The 23,253-nt window shown below is 31.7% G+C and overlaps 1 protein-coding gene across 1 annotated transcript in view; it reads right to left on the minus strand.

The window, feature by feature from the left end:
* The window catches only part of LOC132746870 (uncharacterized), a 68,881-nt gene extending 49,255 nt beyond the window's left edge, over nt 1–19,626 (minus strand). Inside the window, exons 1-2 of the mRNA XM_060736146.1 lie at nt 19,005–19,626; nt 2,159–2,419 (exon numbers count right to left, since the gene is read on the minus strand). Coding sequence (XP_060592129.1) covers nt 2,159–2,204 — 46 coding nt within the window. The 5' untranslated portion in view covers nt 2,205–2,419; nt 19,005–19,626. The remainder of the gene's footprint in view (nt 1–2,158; nt 2,420–19,004) is intronic.
* Nucleotides 19,627–23,253: the final 3,627 nt, after the last annotated feature.

Here is a 23,253-nt window from a genome sequence, read left to right on the forward strand (position 1 = left end):
CCGAAATATTCAAGAACATGTTTTAATCTAAGAACATTTTCTAAGTCAATTTTTGACCTTCAAGTCTGACCTTGACCTTTAGTCTGCACAAAGGTGACATAGATTCTGCACATAACCTTGTTAAGTTGGACATTTGAGAAAAGTTTGAAGAAAATTCTTCCATTAGTAAAGGATTTATAGAGCGGACACAAACTAAACTTTTTATAAGTCAATTTTTGACCTTCAAGTGTGGCCTTGACCTTCAGCTGGCACAAGGGTAAGATGGGTTCTGCACATCGCCCAATTGGAGTGAACATTTGAGTAAAGTTTGAAGAAAATCCTTCCATTAGTATAGAATTTATAGAGCGGACACAACATATTGTCTAATATGTGATTGTATGTAAATTTGAAGATTAAAAAGGGGCATAACTTTGTTAAAATGCAATACAGAGTTATGAAACTTGACCAGCATATCTTAATTGTGACACTTCATTTATATTTTAAGTTTCAAGCAAATACCTTTCCTAGATTCAGAAATATTCAGATATATGTTAAAATTAAAGAACATTTTCTAAGTCAATTTTTGACCTTCAAGTGTGACCTTGACCTGAAGCCGGCAAAAGAGTGACATGGGTTCTGCACATAACCTTGTTGAGGTGAACATTTGAGCCAAGTTTGAAGAAAATCTTTCCATAAGTGTAGGACTTACAGAGCGGACACGACATACTGTGTAATATTTGATTGTTTGATATTTGACCTTCAATTGTGACCTTGACCTTGAGCTGACACATGAGCAACATGGGTTCTGCACATCCCATTGTTGAAATGAACATTTGAGCCAAGTTTGAAGAAAATCTTTCAATTAGTGTAGGACTTACAGAGCGGACATGACATATTGTGTAATATTTGATTGTTTGATATTTGACCTTCAATTGTGGCCTTGACCTTAAAATGACACATGGGCAACATGAGTTCTGCACATCCCCTTGTTGAGGTGAACATTTTAGCCAAGTTTGAAGAAAATCTTTCAATTATTGTAGGACCTACAGAGCGGACACGACATACTGTCTAATATATGATTGTGTTTGATATTTGACCTTCAATTGTGACCTTGACCTTGAGCTGACACATTGGCAACATGGGTTCTGCACATCCCCTTGCTGAGGTGAACATTTGAGCCAAGTTTGAAGAAAATCCTTCAAGTGGTATAGGAGTTATAGAGCGGACACGAAAATGGAGACGGACGGACGGACCGACCGACCGACTGACCGACCGACGCGACAAAGCGAGTCCATTATAGCCCCCCCCACATTTTGTGGTGGGGGTATAATTATTCAGTTTTAAGATGTATCAGTATAATAGATTTAGAACAAGTCCACTTCTGAATAAATTATTCAAATATAAGTCATTAAATTATCATGTTTAAGTCATTAAATTATCATGTTTCTACAATAATTCAGAAATTGACACAGGCTAGTAAGAATTAATAACACCATTTAAATGTTTAAGTAAAATTCAAAATAGGACACATAAAACTTCCAGTCTTTCAAAATCATCAATTAAAAGATATTGTATACTAAATGTATTTAATATTTATCAGTCCATAAAGAAACAGTATAGTAATTTTCTGTATATATAATCTTATTTAGTGACCTACCACAGATTAATTATTTGCAATAAAAAGATATGTATGTACCTTTTACTAGTGTTTTGAAGCTCATTAATATAATTAGTGTCACATATTAACTTCTCATAACATTTCTGGTGCTATTAGCATCTGTGTTATTATTTTAGAATATACAGTTTATAAATATATATCTACCAACATTTTTGCCAAATTGCCTGCTTAAAATCTTTAAGCCCACCCAAATTGCTAAAAAATGTTAATGAAGAAATCACTCAGTTAATATATTAAAAATAAATGAACTACATTTTGGATAATGTAATAACTTATTTACAAACATGTTATAACTAATGTATTCAGATGTTAAACCAATAGGAATGCCTTTATTCCTAAATGCCCTTTATCAAAAACATTCTGCAAGAAAAAGAAAACAATATTAAACCAAATCAGAGAAGAAACAACTGATTTTCTTATTGATTGACCTAGTATAGACAGGTTGTTGCTGTAAATATTCCTACACTGACACACATCAGTGTCATTTAGTATTTTCTTTACCTTGGATGTTCATATTTTGCAATTTTTCCTCTGCAGTGTCTGCCATTTTTTGTTGCTAATTTTAAAATAGTATCCTGTTATCAGACAAAAATTATACTCCAATCTCAGAAAACACAAAACGCCTTCAATCAACTTCACACAAAAATTCACTGGTTGAGATTCCAGAATATATCCTAAGAATTTTCCAATCAAGCTACACTATATTATGTGATGAGAATCTCCTCTACAAATTCCTGTCACTGTCACACTATGATCATCTTTCTGAAATTCACAAAGCATAACATGTAACATTTGATTATATTATAAACTCATAAATACACACTTTTTCAAAAATAAATGCAAACAGCCGTTACCATGAGAATGATAATAAATCTACTGAGGGACATTCTCAAGATTAACTTGTTTTATTTTAAATGAAAACTTATCAGCTGTGTTCATTTAGGTTTACATATGCATGAATATAATTATGATTGCAAATGTTCAATTATGTTTGTAATATTTTATTCATTCAGCTACAGTTTATACTAATTTGTCAACAAAATTTGACATACAAATCCTAAGTAATAAGTAGCAATATACCACTAACCACATCCATCGTAAAATCAATGTAGAAACATATATAACATAAGTATCAACAGAAAGCTGTATGAGGTATACCTTAAATATTTTGCTATCAAAACGGAGCCACTTCACTATATACAAGTAAAGAGCTAACATCTGCCGCTTAGATTGAAAAGAAAGTTTTTCTACAAAACATGTTCTTTACCTATCATAAATCAAGATGTATGTTTATGTACTGTATAATGAGTGTTCATGTATATATTATTCATTGTATGTTAATCTTTTTTGCCAAGGGCATTTACTCATATCTTTTTTCTTTCTTTTTTTTTTGTAACAAATATATAACATTAATGTCACATTTAAATCACAGGCCACACATCCATGGAATAGCAAGTCTTTTTAACAACTGAATTTTCCTGGTAATGGCAGGAACAGTCAGATGGTAAAATCCTCACTAAAAGCCATTAGTAACTCCAAGTTCTGCTTATCGAAAGCGTTTTGACCAAGCACAGATAAAACCTTGACTAATTTCATTATGTTCTATTTACATGGATATATATATATATAAATCAAAAGATTACTTTTACATCAAATAATAATGCTTAAAAACTTCAAATAATTTATATAACAATTCATTTACAAATAAATAAAACTTAAAAGAAGATGATGTTTCATAGTTAACTTACAAAGAGAAAATTTAGAATTCCAATCCAGCCAGTAAAAATGATTGTGACGAGTCATGTAACAATCAATAGAGAAAGTATAGTTTACATCTAGAAGACTTCTCCAAGCAGAGATGTCAAAGTGAGTTTCTAGACAATATCTTGACAGATAATGATATGTAGGTTGTATTTTACATATATACATGACATCATACACAATAGATGCTGTCAGTCACAGCAACAACTAATATTAGTGGTCACTGACCTCATACATGTTTTACTATGTTGTCACAATATGTTAATTCTTCTGAGGTCAACAGTTGAGAAGCATGTAAGAATCTCATTGGCGTCCGCGCCGAAGCGCGGCGCCTATTATGGAATGAAATCAGATTTTGTGAAAGGGCGACAGCAACTTCTCGAGCCTTTTATAGTTGTTCATAATAAAAGCCGATCATTCCGATCGGTATGAGGGTGCTTGATTATTAATTAGTCGCGATATGTACAATGAATAGCGAACTGGAGAATTTCACAAAATGAAATAACCTTTTCTGTCAATAAATCGCGCTCTTCGGGGTATTTTTATTTATCATTTTGTAGTACACAGTGGGTTATTATGGTATGTTATTCTGAAAGCTGTAAATAGAATGATGAGTTGATGACCTAAATATTCCGAAAATCTATTTATAGAGGGATGTACTCCTATCGGTAATTCCCGGTCTCTCCCGGGATTTACTAGTGACCGGCGAATAGTACCACACGTTTATTGTCCGGTCTCTCCCGGTTTTGGAGTAGATGTTTGATATCGTTACAGAACAGAACAAATATTTTACAGATAAATAAGCTTTTTTTCAAAATGAATGTTTGTCACTTAGTTTTGTTATAATAATTAATAAACACAGATCAACTCTCAAATTTATTGATTAATATTATATATAAACATACAATTCGAAAAAACCCAACAACACAAATCGCATGTTTTATTTTATCTATATGAGATAAAAACAATAAATATGTACAATAATTGAGAAAAAATGTACATTTTTTATGGCATTAATATGACACTATCAACTTTGAAACATTTTATTTAATTTGTTATTCGTGTTTAGTAAAGATGCCGAGGAATTATTCAAAGTTACAAATCAGATTTTATGAATTATTCATAAAGAAATAACAAGTAATATTCTAATTATCAAAGTTATAAATAATGAACAATGTCTTTCGTCCGTTCATTCATAAGTGATATACAATTCTGGTAAAAACCAATGAACCATTGAAAAGTTTATAAGAATATCTTCTCATCATATATCTACTAGTTCATCTGCACCTGCTGCATTTCTTGCTTGGACGCCCTTTGATGCTTTGCATCAATGCTTTTCTTGTTCACACTTAGAATAAACTACCTGTTTGCTATATGCCAATGAGTTATACAATGAACAAATCCATCCACTAAGAAAATATTAAACATCTTCTCAGCCAGACAATATAAGTCAGTAGATAACATAATTCAATACTACTATTGCAAGTATTTAGAGAACTTTCATCCATCTTAAACTTGATTTAATTTCTTTTCCCTTTCAGACATACTTCTCTATCTCTTTTTATAATTTTTTTCTCACTCAGAGATGTGAATTCAAGGAAAATGTATGACCAGTAAAGCATGTAGTTTTGGAGAGTTGTAATTACTCTAGGTACTTTCACCTTTCACCTGGCTGACAGCTGGGAGATGCTGGGGTGATACAACTGTCAATACTGATGATATATTCTCCTCTATATCTCCACATACTGGTTCTTATTTATTCTATAAACATAACAGACATATTTCAAACAAGAAATAGGTATGGTAATTCTGTACCTATAAATAAAGATAGGGTAATCAGCAGCCTGTTGCAATAATATTTAAAGAAAGATATTACAGAATAATACATGAAAATTGAAATAAAAATGGGAAAATATGAAATTAAGTTACATTGTACTCATTTGATTGATGAGCAGTTATAAAACAATAGAAGGGTATGAGCTGAAATAGGAGAGCCCGACAACATACAAGACAGTAGGTGAAGAGTGAAGTAGAGCAGAAATAGATATGAAATAAGAGAGCCGGACAACAGACAAGACAGTAGGTGAAGAGTGAAGTAGAGCAGAAATAGATATGAAATAAGAGAGCCGGACAACAGACAAGACAGTAGGTGAAGAGTGAAGTAGAGCAGAAATAGATATGAAATAAGAGAGCCGGACAACAGACAAGACAGTAGGTGAAGAGTGAAGTAGAGCAGAAATAGATATGAAATAGGAGAGCCGGACAACAGACAAGACAGTAGGTGAAGAGTGAAGTAGAGCAGAAATAGATATGAAATAGGAGAGCCGGACAACAGACAAGACAGTAGGTGAAGAGTGAAGTAGAGCAGAAATAGATATGAAATAAGAGAGCCGGACAACAGACAAGACAGTAGGTGAAGAGTGAAGTAGAGCAGAAATAGATATGAAATAAGAGAGCCGGACAACAGACAAGACAGTAGGTGAAGAGTGAAGTAGAGCAGAAATAGATATGAAATAAGAGAGCCGGACAACAGACAAGACAGTAGGTGAAGAGTGAAGTAGAGCAGAAATAGATATGAAATAAGAGAGCCGGACAACAGACAAGACAGTAGGTGAAGAGTGAAGTAGAGCAGAAATAGATATGAAATAGGAGAGCCGGACAACAGACAAGACAGTAGGTGAAGAGTGAAGTAGAGCAGAAATAGATATATCAATAAATGTAGATGGAAATTTAATTGAAAAAATGTATGCATTAAGCTAGTTGCTTGTGGTTTAAGAATAAAAAACAAACCATAAACTTGTGAAATATTGACATAACAAAGTAATTAAGTCCAGAAGAAGTAGAACAAATGGGTCTTCATTCAATCAAAATAAGAGTGATAGTCACTAGCATATAAATCAAATAACATAATTAACTGTATCAGAATATAATTAATGATTTATTCAACACATTTTTTTTTCATTATTGCATCAGACACTGTCTTTGAAACATCTTAAATGAACTTTTCTGAAATTTTAATCTAATTTAACTCAGAGATATCTAGCCAAAGATAAAATTAAAACTGACACATCATTTGAGCAGTTTGCTCTTAAACTGCACATTCTATACTGACAATGATTAATGTTTCCAATTAAATAACAATTTAAACATCATGCATCTTTTACTAGAAAGCTGGAAAATATTCTCCTTCTGGTCCACCAATTTTCTCTTACAAACTGTCCTAGGTAAAACACTAGTCAATGAGTGTAATTAGAAAAGATATAGTGACTTTTTGGAAGTTGTCAGTAATTACAAATTTATTGATTAGCTTCCCCCACAGGGTGTCTACTTCACATCTCTGTCCAAATCAAATTTTAATTATCTGTGACAAGTTAAAATTTATTAGCTTTCTAATCAATAAATCAGGAAAAATTGCCCTATGTGATTATAAAAGGGCCATCATAATTTGCTTTGAAGTGTGATATAAAACTACAGGGGAAATGTTGAAATTTCCAAATTCAGTATCATGTGTTGTTTTAATATTAAGATCCCACAAATAATTGATAACTGTAACTAACAAACAAATTAGATCTGTTAAAGGTTTAAGCACAACACAACCACCTAATAGGTTAAAACTCTCAATCTTCATGATGAAAAAATAACCTCAGCCAACTCAGGCAGCTACTAAATCTACCCATGCAAACAGTTCAGCTCAACATCAGGTGGACACATTCATACTATTTTATTTGAAATTTTCCCTAAAAATGATGAATGGTTTTGTTCAGATTGACACATGGAGTTTTCTATTTAATATAATGAGGAAATTAGTGCAATCAAATTTGTCCAAATTTCAACTACTGAAAATGAAATAAAGATGCTTAGGTTCTGGATATCAGAATGCTTAAGACTAACCAAAAGCAAAACTACTGTATCCAAAAATCAATTTTGTAACCTCGAAATGAAAGACCTGTAATTATCATCAGCCAATAGGCAGATAACCAGATTCTTCTATTTCTTTTTATTTTATTTCCATGAAGAATCAATAACAGCTACAGGCATTTTATCAATAAACAAATAGAAAGAATATGACAAAGCTAAGATAACAGAGTCTGAGTAACACAGACATATGCCCCTGCTATTTTTAGACCTCTAATGAATAATTTTACTCATACTTTATGAGATCAAGTTTTTTCATGCCATATGCGCTTACAGCATTTTTACACATGCGTGCATCACTAACTTAATGAGTTGCATCAAAATGAAACCACATATCATATAATGAAGCATGCATTAATGATGCAAAGAATCCATATAATACTGCAGCAGACATGATTTGAGTGCCAATAAAATACAGAGTCAGGCTATGATTTTCTTGTAACATTTTTTATATGTCTGAATCAGAGAAAAACCAGTATACAACATAATAATGATGATAAAATTTCAATTATAATAAATTCTGTTATCTCACTTTGGTAAAATCATTACAAGATTGTGAGTTTGACAATGTACATGCAGTAGTATTTGGTACTTCAGGCAGGTTAAAGCCTACTTGGATGCACAATTTTCAGGCTCTTACATCCAAATGGATACATAAAATATAATGCAAGCATTATAACTATTGTTCAGTGGCGGCATGGCCGAGTGGTTAATGCGTCAGACTAGTAATCTAATGATTGCATGGGTTCAAACCCCGTCAGGGGCAAGTCGTTGTGTCCTTGAGCAAGAAATTTTCTACAGTGTTATATATTATCTCATTACTAACATTAAATTAATACTGTAACCAAATGTTTCTATTGTATAATAACTTCAAAATATTCTGGTTTTCTCATTTATTGTTATCCCAGCAATGACAAACATTTATAGACTTCAGATCAATGATAGTGTTAACCTATCCTGGCTGGATGATGGCTCTCTCTCTCTCTCTCTCTCTAACAATCATATGTCCTTATAAGGACACAGACTACACAGAAACATGCTGTTTCCACCACTCTATCTTTATTGTCAATCTATCTCTCCAACATGATCTAGTGCTTGGATACAACCAAGATTGATGACTTTTACTGGTAATAAAAATATCCAAAACACATTTTCTTAAGAACTTGTAAAATCATTACAAGACATTGTGAGATTGACCTTGTAAATTCCAAGTTACTTTAGAGCTTGCATCTTTATCATAGGACTATAACTATACTGATCTACAGTGTATTCAATAACATCATAACTACAATCTAATTAACACTCACAGTAACCAAATATTCCTTTTAATAAATATCTGCAAAATATTTTGGCCTGTGTGCTTGAGCTTTAAATTGTGTCCTTGTACTTCTGCAGCAGTTAATGTACAAAAAGGTGCATTTTTCTTGCTATTTCATTTTGCAAACTACAACATTGATATTAGGAAATAAAATTAATTTGTGTTAAATTTAATTCAAAGCAAATTCTATTCTAAGAGTAAATAAAAATTGTAAATCTGTAAATCTGTAACAATTTGCTGGTTGCCCAGGCTCTTTGATACTTAATGATACTGATAAAATGTTTACAAAGTTACATAAACTTGGACTCTTTACTTCTTTAGTTATTGACAATACCACTTATTTCTACAAAGTGTAACAGTGACCTTGACCTTTGACCAGAAAACACCAAAATCAGTAGAAAACATCTACACATGTACTGGCCATTGGCAACTGATTAATTGGGCAAAAATTTGAAACATAGTGCCACTGTGACCTTGACCTTTAAAACCATATGATCTTTAAATCTCAGGATTGTAAGCCAGTATTCTCTAGTTTCTACTGACCTTAAAATAGGAGTCATCTTCAGGTCATAACCAATCTAGCTACACAAAAAATTTAAGGACTGTAAGCTAAGGGATTTTCTAGACATTGGTTCTTCAAGCTTTCAGTGGTCAAGTCTATGGTCATCTTGACCTTTGACCTTATGACATCAAAATGTTAAATCACTAGGGGTCATCTACAAGTCATGACCAACATCAACTCTAAATCTTAGATACAGTACACCTAAGTTCTCTAGATATAGGTATGACAAACTGTCAGTAGTTAAGGCCATGTAGACATTGACCTTTGATCTACTGACCTCCAATTCAATAGAGGTCATCTACAAGCAATATGTTACATAAACCACTACTTATTCCTTTACAAATTACTGACTGGGCCATCCCATCATAGTTTGCTCCCACACTTTAATTGGGGGCATAAAAAGAGAAAATGCTGTAACAATGCTGCTAATGTGATTTTCATCACCCAGACATTGCCAGGAAAAAGGTTTCAGGAGGACTATATCAGTATAATGATGTAGTATGTCAGAACTTTAAAGACACTTACATGATCATTTCTCCAAATCAAATCTCATAGCAGAGATAATATTGATTATCCACTCCCTTGTATAGCTCCAGACTTTAGTTTTATAATACAGACTCTGTAACTGCATGCTTTGTATGCAACTTATAACAAGGGGTTGCGTAATCAACTTTAATAACTGTTCATTGTAGGTTTGAAGGTTTATAAAATTGAGCAGCTGATAGGTCATGGAGAGATGTTGTAACTTGGTATCTAATGAAAAATCATAAAGTCAGGTCTAAGACAATGTATGGTGTTAACATCAACATTATAGCCATATGAAAACTTCTAAAATTTTATGATGAAATGGAGTACTATATGTTTGTCAAGCAAATATATTCTGTTTTAGGTTTTACCATAAAGTAAAACTTTTTTAACTAGACCTGTGCCCATAGGACATAGATTCCCCTGTAACATGGGTTTAAAGTTGTCAAACCAGTTTCTTTTTTTTAAATGATGCTCTATTGAATTCAGACATAATATAACTAGACTAGTGCTGAAAATATAATAATGTAAGTAATGAAATTGGTTTTGAAAATCAGATGCATGTAAAAATACTTAAGGTATTAGGACCCTAATGGGCACTATCAGGAACTAAAAAATTGACATCATAAGTCAGATGTATACCTTAAAGTACACCTGTATGCAAAATTTAAACAAAGTTTACCGTACGGAAATCAAGTTATGGCCACTTTTCTGAACTCAAGCTAGGATGTTATGAGGGCCCTTTTTTAGAAAGTAGGAACCTTTAAATTATCTGCAATAACATTCTAATGAAAAATGTTTTCCCATTAATTTTTGGTAAAAAACAAATAGTACCATTCAGCTAACAATCCAAATAAGCAAAATTATGGTTTCTACTTAAAATATATGAAATCTGTATAAAAATGTTACACTACCCCACCCATTTTTACCACGTGTCTGACCATTTTTCTACTTAGGGAGCCTAATTAAAAAAATTCTTAAAATTTACCCAAATGATTGCCTGTTTTCAAAGTTTCCCTAAATTTTTAAAAAAGTATATTGGTTGATCTTGTGAAATATGAAATACTTTTACCGTCTAGTTTTGATTATATTACACTTTGAAAATATCAGGTACCATATTTATTACTAGATTTAGCATAATTTAGCCAATAAATACCTATATAAATTAAAAAAATCAAAATTAAACACTTTTTTCTTTCCAAATGGGACATGAGAGATACATAAATAATGTTAAAAGAAAAAAAGAAAGAAAAAAAAAGTTGACCCTTCTGGGGATTGAACCCATGGCCCTCATTTTCAATGTAGTTAACAGTAGTTCTAGCCAATTTGAATACTCTTCAAAGCGGAGGTAATGCATTAGGGTGCTAATACCTTAAGAATATATTAGATATCCCTTCATGTGACCTTGACCTTTGACATTATGACATAGGACATGCACAGAACTCATCTTCTACTTGTGGCCATGTGTAGCATTTAAAGTTCCAAAACATAAATCTGCACACTTTAATAATGAGGAAAAGTTTACTTCCCTGCTGTGACCTTGACCTTTGACATTATAAGGGACATGGTTTTAAATATGATACAATATCTACTTAAGATGGTCATGTGTACCATCATGCATTAACATACATGCATGCACGCTATTATAATTAGTTCATTTAAAGTAAGGAAATACATCATTTTACCAAATAAAACATGGTATGATAGGAAATTTAATTGAACAGCTCAATGTAGAGACTTGCGTGTGTAACCTTGAACACATGTAGCAATTCTTGTAAATTTTATAACTATAATTATTTTGTACTGCAATTATCACACATCATCAGCACATGGTGCACCCTAAGCCAGCTGCACTATGCTATTATAGAGATAAATCATGATTTTTTTCTGCTTCAATCAGTCTATCTCTTTTCTAGCGAAAGTTTTCACTCAACCTTGATACACACTCCAGATAGGAACTATTTCCTTGCTAGACAATCTGTAAAATCCATCAAGATTTATTTTAAAACATTTCTTTTTTCTGTACAACACAGCACTGAAAGTTGCAGTTTTTGCTAGGTTGATTGGGTAAAAAAGGTTAAGGCTTGTGTAACTGTTAACAATATCCTGGTTTTAGCAAATCGTAAGATTATAGTTTCAGGGTTTGATTACTTATCCATGATCTACAGTAAAAACACAGGAGACGGTTTTGTGGCATCTGCTTGCTTTGGCTTTTGAAATAGCAGAAAAGAGAGTAGAATCCTATAGGGAATTTGACAGCAGCACCTGATATTAACAATTTTCAACATGCAAGGGATTGTTCTGTGTGAAGAATTGCTACATTAGCAGATTAATGTCTTCTTTTAAGGTATTTTTTCTGATACTTTTCAGATGTTTCTATTTAACAAGAGCATTGCATGCTGTTTAAACAATTTCTAATATTCCAAGTGAATAAGGGACATAACTCCAAAAATATTGCTTTCAGAATTATGCCCCTTGTCTAACAAGTGTGCCATGTCATGATAAGCAAGCATTTCAAGTCTCACATTGATAAGTTTTAAATTGTTTGAGTAATTGGCTAGTCTATTTAAGTTTTTGCATGATGACAACAACGCCACAGCAATCTTGATAGCTTGACTGTTTCTTGGAAAAAAGCAAACTAAATTTGACAAGAGTGTTGCTGGGCTGATTGAAAGGTATATTATCATTTTTCTTTGGGCAATTCATGCATGGTCATACTCGCCTGGCAATATTTTTTGTAAAGTGTTTTTACCTACATCCGGTACATGTCTAAGGCATCCTTTTCAAAACAAAAGGTAGACTTGTGACTACAAAGTTTGTGCATGATGTATGATGCCTACAGAAACATGCATGGGCTATTATACTCTATGAAAATAAATTTGTTACAAGTACGAACTGTCTTTGTATCTTACAACTCACTGAGATAAAGTTAACATACTCTTCTAACTTATGAAATTGAATTAAAATGTACTTGAATGATAAGGTTTATCTAAAACTGTAAGCAAACAAGAGTTCCATTTTGTCACAAAATAAATATGCTCATCACAAAATGCTCAATCTCACAAAAGTGTCATTTACATTAAATCTCACAATCCATGATGACTAAATGATCAATACCCACATTGACCTTAAACCTATGCATGTGACAATGACCTTGGCCAAAGGGACCTACATATTGTGCACAATGCTATGTCTTATAATGTTGTGCAAGTTATAATATATCAACCCCTTTATGTACAAGTTTCACTATGAACAGTTGGCTTTTCTCTGACATCTAAGTGTGACCTTGACCAAGGGATCTGGTACAATGCCTCATATTGATGAACACTTGTGTTAAGTAATGCTTAAATACCTTCATGCTTATAGAAGATATGTTCCTGACAAAACTGAATGCTGCCTGGACATTTTATCATCTCTGATAACTTTGACCTTGCATATATTAACCTCAATTATGCTAGCAAGACTCATAATTTTTTTATATAATGCCTCAATTCAAGACTTTTTAATTACATACAAATCTTTTCATATTTTTATATGATCTTTGACCTCTAAGTGTGGACCTTGACCTTGGACACAGTAATTTGAATTTTGTGATTTTGTTCTGGACAAGCCCTTTCCTTTGACCTCATGTGACCTTTTACCTAGAGAAATGGTCCTTATACCCAACACAATGTCTCAGGCGGTGAATATTTGTCTCAGCTGACAAGTAATACTAAAATCCCTCCCAGAATGTAGAACATAGGCTACAGACAAAGCTGGAAGCTACCTGAATGTAGAACATAGGCTACAGACAAAGCTGGAAGCTACCAGAATGTAGAACATAGGGTACAGACAAAGCTGGAAGCTACCAGAATGTAGAACATAGGCTACAGACAAAGCTGGAAGCTACCAGAATGTAGAACATAGGCTACAGACAAAGCTGGAAGCTACCTGAATGATACAAACCTGACAGCAGGCCATAGGCTGAAATCTTATTTTATATCCCATTTTCTTTTAAAATATATAGGCAGTGTTTATTTATACCAAGCAAAATTCATAGAGCATTAGTGAAAGGGAATATAAAATTTCTTCTGTATACATGACTTCGAAGCAGTGCATGGTTATTATAAATATATAATAAAATCATAAAAGGTTAATATGCTAATAGTCTAGTGAGTGGAACAAAAATAATGGCACATAACATGTTGCAAAGGTTAAACAATCATTATTAGCATGGGCATAGAATCCATAAAAATTATTTTAAGGGTTCAGCATAAAGTATTACTGCTGGTTCATATCTTATATGATTTATATTTGGGACTTAAACTCTTTAAATGCTAGCAATGTCATGTAGACATTATTATTATTATAATTAAAACAGGTTAGTCAAAATATGTTGTCATCTCAAGCAAATTGTCAGATTCAGAGTGGAGGAGATATCCACATACATCTTACAACAACAATTTCATAGACTTGACAAAAAGCCATTGTCAGCTTGCATACCAGTACAATGTGACCAGGTTCGCACAATTTAAGTACTTCATTTAGAAATCCCTCAATCTAAATAGACTGCTCCAAATTCAAAGCAGGTTAAACCCATTACAAAAATTCATCAGACTGCAGGTTCAAATCTTACAAGGTGGAAACTCACAAAACTATGGTTTTAGTTTTCTCATGCACTTTTAACACATTTGAAAATACAGAATTAAAACATAAAATGCTGTTTAAATTTTTTTTTCATATGAAATAACTGCTGTTATTTACTCACGCTGGCATAGCTTCAATAAATTCTACTAAAATCCAAACACTAAAATGCAAGAAACTACATTTTTACAACAGTACTTATTGTTTAACCAAACATTAAGAATGTATATAACATACACCCATACACACAAACATCTGTGAAAAGGTATTGAGAAATTCCAGACAACTAAAATACTTAATAGCTTACAAATATTTAAAGCAAGTTCTAAAGTCTCAGGATGCTCTGTATGAAATGGAACTCTTGTTTTTCTACAAGAATAGCAGAGCTCTTGTATTTCTTTATAAAAAGCAGGACACTTGCATTTAAACATCAACAGCAGAACTCTTGTATATCAACATTATCAGCAGAACTCTTGCATTCCTACATTAACAGCTGAACTCCTGTATTTCTACATTAACAGCAGAACTCTTGTATTTCTACATTAACAGCAGAGCTCTTGTATTTCTTTGTAAAAAAGCAGGACTCTTGCATTTAAACATAAACAGCAGAACTCTTGTATATCTACATTAACAGCAAAACTCATGTATATCTACATTAACAGCAGAACTCTTGTATTCCTACATTAACAGCAGAACTCTTGTATTCCTACATTAACAGCAGAACTCTTGTATTCCTACATTAACAGCAGAACTCTTGTATATCTACATTAACAGCAGAACTCTTGTATATCTACATTAACAGCAGAACTCTTGTATATCTACATTAACAGCAGAACTCTTGTATATCTACATTAACAGCAGAACTCTTGTATATCTACATTACCAGCAGAACTCTTGTATTTCTACATTAACAGCAGAACTCTTGCATTCCTACATTAACGGCAGAACTCTTGCATTCCTACATTAACAGCTGAACTCTTATAAATCTACATTAACAGCAGAACTCTTGTATTTCTACATTAACAGCAGAACTCTTGTATTTCTACATTACCAGCAGAACTCTTATATATCTACATTAACAGTAGAACTCTTGTATTCCTAAAGTAGCAGCGAAACTCTTGTATATCTACATTAACAGCAGAACTCTTATTTATCTACATTAACAGCAAAACTCTTGTATATCTACATTAGGAGCAGAACTATTGTATCTCTACATTAGCAGCAGAACTTTTGTATGTCTACATTATCAGCATAACTTTTGTATTCCTACATTAACAGCAGAACTCTTGTATTGTTACATTAACAACAGAACTCTTGTATATTTACATTAACAACAGAACTCTTGTATATCTACATTAACAACAGAACTCTTGTATATCAACATTAACAGCAAAACTCTTGTATATCTACATTAACAGCAGAACTCTTGTATATCTACATTAACAGCAAAACTCTTGTATTCCTACATTAACAGCAAAACTCTTGTATATCTACATTAACAGCAGAACTCTTGTATATCTACATTAAGAGCAAAACTCATGTATATATCTACATTAAAAGCAGAACTTATGTATTGTATTTCTATATTAAAAGCAGGAGTCTTGCACAGAACTCTTGTGTTTCTACATTAACAGCAAAGCATTAAAAGCAAAACTCTTATATATCTACATTAAAAGCAGAAGTCTTGTATTGTATTTCTATATTAAAAGCAGAACTCTTGCATTTTAAACATTAACTGCAGAACTCTTGCATTCCTACATTAACAGCTGAACTCTTATAAATCTACATTAACAGCAGAACTCTTATATATCTACATTAACAGCAGAACTCTTGTATTCCTACATTAATAGCATAACTCTTGTATTCCTACATTAACAGCAGAACTCTTTTATTCCTACATTAACAGCAGAACTCTTGTATTCCTACATTAACAGAATAACTCAACTCATGTTTATCTACATCAACAACAGAACTGAATCCTCTCATGTTTACATGATTTAATTCATGTATATATATTACTATTTGGTTAAAGTTGCATCAATCATTGATGACATCATACTTGTTGTAATCTATCACTATAATAATGATGTGAGAACAAGGACTTACTGCAAGTATTGTTACCATATTTATACATCTTATTAAGTTCTAGCTTAAATTTTTTATACATGTATAACAATTTAATATAAATGAGTAGCGAAATTGACAGTCCAAAAGAAAAACATCAGGTTAGACTACCTCTTTATCTATCAGGCCTTTAAACTATTCATGGAATATCAAGACATTAATGCTTAACAAGGCTGAAGCATTGTTAATGACATTATAAAATGATTTGACATTAACATCTGTATTAGTATCATCATTCTGTATCTAACTTCTGTTACTACAAATAAACCACCTACAGATTCTTGGCACATCATTAGATCATATAATTCCCCTTGTTTACTCAAAATAATCTTCCACATTCTCTGGCAATACAAGGACTATGCTGTCACAGTTAAATATGTTTACTTCATCCAGGACACTAAACTCACAACAACATACATGTACCTGATTATTTTACAAAAACACTGATGGCATCATTCTTACTGGACAAAATAATATAAAATAATTGAATAATACTTGCCATACAGAAACCATACATGTTTCATAACTTCCCAGACCCCTCAAATTTTTAAAATTCATCTGTTTATTTCCAAAGTACACATACACTCATGTTATTTGTTGAAATGCAGAATTTTTGGTTTTTGACCACAAAAGATTAAAATACATGTAACAGTCAATTTCATAAAAAAAGAAATTCAAATACAAAATTATCCAACTTACTTATAAATGTGAAAACAGATAAACCTCAATAGGACTTTCAACAATTTTAGTGGCCCTAAGTGCAGTAGCATAAATGTTGTAGCAGGCACTGTACCACTACTGTAAAACACAACAGATAAATCTCAAATTGATTAAAGAAATACATTTTTAATGAGATTTAAAGATAACAAATAGCAAAACAAAAATGAACTTACATGTGAAGTGAAATGAAATTTCCTATTTAATGTCACAAAACCAGATTATCAGACCATGGAATTTAATAAAAGCCACCTAACTTATTTTCACATATCATATTTCAAACATAGTGTTTTGTTAGGTTTTGTTCGCCCCCTTTTTTTAGATAATTGGTTTTCACAAAACATCTGCCGATCTGGGGACACTGGGTACAAAAATGAAATGTCAACATAATCCCTACCCACTATTTACCAAGGACATTTTAATACAAAATTAAAATAACATACAGGGCTAGAAATAAATTAATGTTTATAACTCAGAATAACTTGGAGACCAAATTTAAGTATGAAACAAAGGTAGATTTTAGATACTCTGTCAATGACTTTAAAGATATACTATGCTCATATTTGAGTAAAATATTTTAATCAAAGCATTTTGTTAAAACCTATGAAATCCTCACTGAATATGTCTAATTTGAATAAAAAAAGAATTATCTATGTATTGGAAGTCGCGTTCCCTTTTTCAGGACAAGTAAAGTTGGTCTTTCCTTAAAAAAACTGCCAGTTGTTTTTTTAACGTCACTATATATTCATATTGTGATATATTCATATTGTGACCACATATAGTGTGTAGAGTTTTATACATGACATATCTACTTTGTGTGAAGTCAAAACATGTTTATTTTATATTTACAAAGACACTATTTAGCAATTACCAATAATTCGTGATATCAAATTAGAGCATAATATATCTTTAAATTACTTGCCCCTGACTGTAGATCAGCTGACTTATGGAAGGGGTTTGTGGTTTAAACCTGATTGAAGTATATGTACCAGTAATATAACAGAGTGCATCTGGTCAGTCAGTGTTAAGTATGATAAGTATATGAGCCCTAAAATATCCAATAAATCATTAAATACTCAGTTATTCCAAGTTAACATAAATCTCATTATAGCTCTACTGAATTATCATTAACATACAGAGAGAAACAGAGAATCTATGTTAGTAACCTGAGAATAAACATGTCAGCCATCATATCATTCTTACCAATCATAACAACATTCTCATGTATACTTTAACACCAACATACCTTTATATACTGGACAAACTTTACACAAACATGTTCAAAGCTGCATGTTTCGTAATTATTCATTAGCAGTACAATAAATATGGTTCACTTTGATATCAGTATTGTTGGACCATACTACAGAAATTTAACTATTCTCTATGCCACTTTATTTCTGTGCATTGTATTGCAAGCTATTACGGGACTTCAGTGTTCCAAAATCTAACAGCTCAAACTTAGTCTTAGGTTGACATGGTTTTTAGTGTAACTGATGAAATTACTGACATCATTTTAATTTAGATTTTTCTTAGCTTAATATTGAATAATTATTTATATCAACAACAAAATCATATATCATTCACTCCATGCTATGCCACAGGCAATCGCACATTTGCCCTGCCAATAATGGTCAAATTATCATAAAATAATCACCCCTTGATCATCAAGAACAAAATAACTATCCAGCAACTGTTTACTACATAAAATATGTACTTCAAATATGCCTATGCTATAAATTAAATCAACCTGTAACCAATACATCTTTGTCTCTATATATGACAAAACACAGTGATTCACCTACCAAGAAGCCAGAGATAGTCCCAAACGTCTGCAAAATATACCCCAAAATAATCCACAAGTCTTGAAAATTTAACACTTTAAAATTGCTGTCTGTTTTCATTAATCTCCACTATTCACAAATATTGAAAGTTTAACATAAATGCAGGGCTCACTAACTAATGTTTCCTCTTGAATAGAATGTTCACAGACTGTTGTACACATACAATTATGTGACTCATATTATCTACACTGTCATAATAAATACACTAGGAATAATTTTTCTGGGAGAGAGATATTATGCCAACTTCTGGAGTATTGGGTTTTTTGCTTTTATCCAGTATCTAGCTACAACAAGACTACACTTTCCAGTATATTTTCCAGCTATTTTCCCAGTCAGCCATGTCCCAAAATCAATACAATCTGGTATTGAACTTATTGTTGTTATAAATTTCCAATTTTTCTCTTTTTAATACTGCTGAACAATTGTTGCACATGTTTTGTTCTTCACCTCATCTACCAACCCTGGCAAAACATGGGTTGTCTCCCAAAATCAAATCATACTTTGCCATGTAACAGACATATAATATAATAAGTCACCATATAATATTTCATTAAAACCAAGATGCTGTCCATATCTGATGAATTGTGATTAAATCAATCAATAAAACTATCCGGTTTAGTATAACAAGGAAAAACACTTTTTGTGTTAACTGAAATGATGTTTGATATGCATGCACAATTTGCTACAGAGAGTTGACCATTAATAAAAAATGTTGAATATAAATGTTTATAAAATTAACTATACAATTTTTTGAAAATCTGTATGCCATAGTTAAAGCATATCATATATTTTCCTCCATTCAGCTAAACAAAATGGATATCTTGTCAATACCAGTAAACACATTTAACAAACACCCTGGTAATTAAATTCAACAAATAAAATATGTTTGAGCATCTTATAAAGAAACAACACTTACATCAACCATGTAGATATTCTAAACCTTCCTGTTACATAAATATATAAACACTTAAAGTAACACACTTAAGAAATATATTTCAATTAATGAGGCATTAAATGTGCTGTTGTATCCATTTAAATGAGGTGAACACACCACAGTACATTAAAATAATGTCACTAAACAATTATCCATGGATGCATGCATCATGGTTCTTTAATACTTTATGTACTGTTTTATTATATGAAATAGAGTTACTGTAACAAAAAAATCTTTAAAAAGCCAATTTTTTACCTTTTATGTATTAAAATATTTAACTTAAATTACTTTAAAACTTGTTTTTTGACAATCAAATAACAAAATTCATAAACATGTCAATAACCTTTTTAACAAACATATAACTTAACATGGTACTGATAAGTTACACCTAACTTCACCCCAAATCTGAAACATAAACAAGTTGCACATTTGTGTGAATTTCATAATATGTAAATATTTCATGAATTCAATCAAATACCTGAATCCTTTGTAAAGCAGTGTATCATCCTAAATGATGTTAATTCATCAAAATCTAATTTTCATTGAATGACAATATTTAGTAACCACACAACATAACCTAATTCTGGCGGCAAAAAGCTTAACAAATACACATCTTAAAGGGATTTTGTTTAGTTACAAGAGGATACTCAAAACAAATATCCTTCAACAAGCCTATAGCAAACATGTGATTTAACCAACATTATGGGTTAAGTATGGGTATTTAAGTCATGACATCATGCGATCATAAAACATTTATCAGATTATGATAACAAATCTTAATACAAAATTTAGACCAACATATAAAATGATTCTGATCTTTATCTTACTATTTTCTATCCACCAAAGTTTATATTCTCAAACCAAAAAACTACAGGGGGCAAGCAATCTGACAGTTTTCAACCTTTTTTACCTTGACTAATTATTTTCTCTCAAGATTAAAATTTTCAAATATTTTCAAAGCTTGCCTCATTGAATTTCAGATATCTTCCCATTATTGTTCGATTTTATACTGTTTTCTATTCCAGTTTTCAACAAACAAAAACATTTTGTACCATGAACCAGAAACAAGTTTATTGTCAATATTTTTCTAAACATTTTTCCCAGTATAAAGAGGCTGTGATATCTAACACTACTCCAAACTACCTTCTCCTTTGCACATTTCATCAAAGAGAGTTCTGACAACTTTTGAAGCCTTTTACCTATCTTCACTTTCTCAACACTTTCAGCTTGTACACAAACACTGTAAAATCCCTTTCTTCATTAAGAGCTTGTTCAAAATCTACAAACACAATCTGATTAACATCAGCTATATGTAAACATAAGAAAATCTGAACTTTAGTCAGATTGCAGAAAACCCTGGTAACCTTCCAGTAGAATTTTATAATATACACAACTTTATAACTCAGTTCTTATCTTTAGTGAACACTTAACAACTAACTTTAGTTAAGAAAACTACAGAAAACACACTGTCCAAAAGTAATTATACTGTTATTTACATGCATTACCTTATCAGTAAAGCAGTGACTTTTTTAAATATTTTCCCTGTTTCATACTTAGTTTACAATGCATAGAGAATTTCAGATAAGATAACTAGTTTACCTGACCTATGTATTCCAACGAATAAGGGCACTGACCTTAATTAAATCCTAATTTGAATGAATTAACATCAGAAAAACATTTACAAGTTTAGAATTTTTATCACATATTTAAGATAGCAAGGCCAAATAGTTTTAAGCCATTAAGCAAAAAGTGTTACACAATTGACGGTAGGCCCTGAAGGCCAACAAGGTGAGTATCTACAAGCACTATTCAATAGCAATGATTGATAAATCCTTATCATATGTTAAAAGTGGAAGTTTGTGCACACATTTATCAGCCAGGTGTAATATACATGTGTAATATTTATTTTCCTAATAGATGATTAATGAGTATATCCTACTGTATAGCAAGGTATGGTGCAGTATTAATTATCACTGACTTGCCAAGTAACATACCGGTAGGTAATCTGTAATTTCATTTATCATAGTTTCCACCATACTCTAATTACAATTATAGCAATTATAAGGTGTTTAATTATTAAGTTTTTATGATACATTTGTAAATTAATTTAAATATCTTTCCTACTACCTCACAACAATATATACATGGAAATATTTCAACAAGGGGAAGGTGTATGCAAATATGTATACATATACCGATTAAAATTTGCAAAATACAGTATATAGGTATCCTTTGATTACATATACCTGAACACCTATTGTTTACATAGCCAATTATCTGCTTATCTTAGTCCACTGTAATTACCAATTGTGAGTACCACTAAAGCCTCTTTCTGGAATAACAACATAGTATAATCATGAGAGGGAACTTTAATATAGTACAGCATTATTGGAAACAAGCACTAGAATCACTATTTATCATTCCATTGTAGGTCTATAAGGACTAATTGTTGTAATTATCACACAATAGCAAATATCATGTGACACATGCAACATGACAATACAAATCTCAATAACAGCCAGCTGGTCACTTAAATAATGATGATGGTAAACATTTTATTGACACAGAAGCTACTTCACACAGCACAATATTGACCAGGACAAAATTATTTCATCAATAATCACCAGCAGATGGTCAGTCACAGAAAAACTTCCATTTCAAAATTCAATTAATTTGTAAATTCTACCAGTGAAAATAGTTTCAGTATAATAGTTTTGGTATAAATGAAATAATCAAGGAAATGAGATCTAAATATTTCTGATTGTTGGTCTTCAACATACCGAACCCTATATTACCAATACCGGCAAGCCCCAGCACAAGCTCTGAAACCATCTGTCAGGATGAGTACCTTTGTTTTAACTCGGACAATGAACTTATAATCAATGTAAATAGAATATATGGACTTTTCACTAACAATTAAGAACTCTATAAATAATAGACCAGCATTTAAATAATTTATTGGCATATTGCCAATATTAATTCTATTTTAAGTAACAATATATCTATATTTAGTAACATACGTCATATTACATAGCCGTTTTTTTACCACCTTAAAGAGACAAAATTTTTATTAAAATTGTCCTGTTGAAGGTCGTATAGACCGAAACTAGTAGACACAAATAAAATATTGTAAACTTGCTCTGGTGTTGATGTGTATTACTCGTTAATTCATATTTCCTTGGTTGATTATTTCTGAATTAGTACAGGTGAACAAATATCAACCATAAACCTACAAATGATTGAGACAAAGTCACATATTTTAGTTAATTTGCTATG

This window comes from Ruditapes philippinarum, unplaced genomic scaffold (assembly GCF_026571515.1).
Source record: "Ruditapes philippinarum isolate M1 unplaced genomic scaffold, ASM2657151v2 ctg1153_1_1_1_1, whole genome shotgun sequence".
NCBI lineage: Eukaryota > Metazoa > Mollusca > Bivalvia > Venerida > Veneridae > Ruditapes > Ruditapes philippinarum.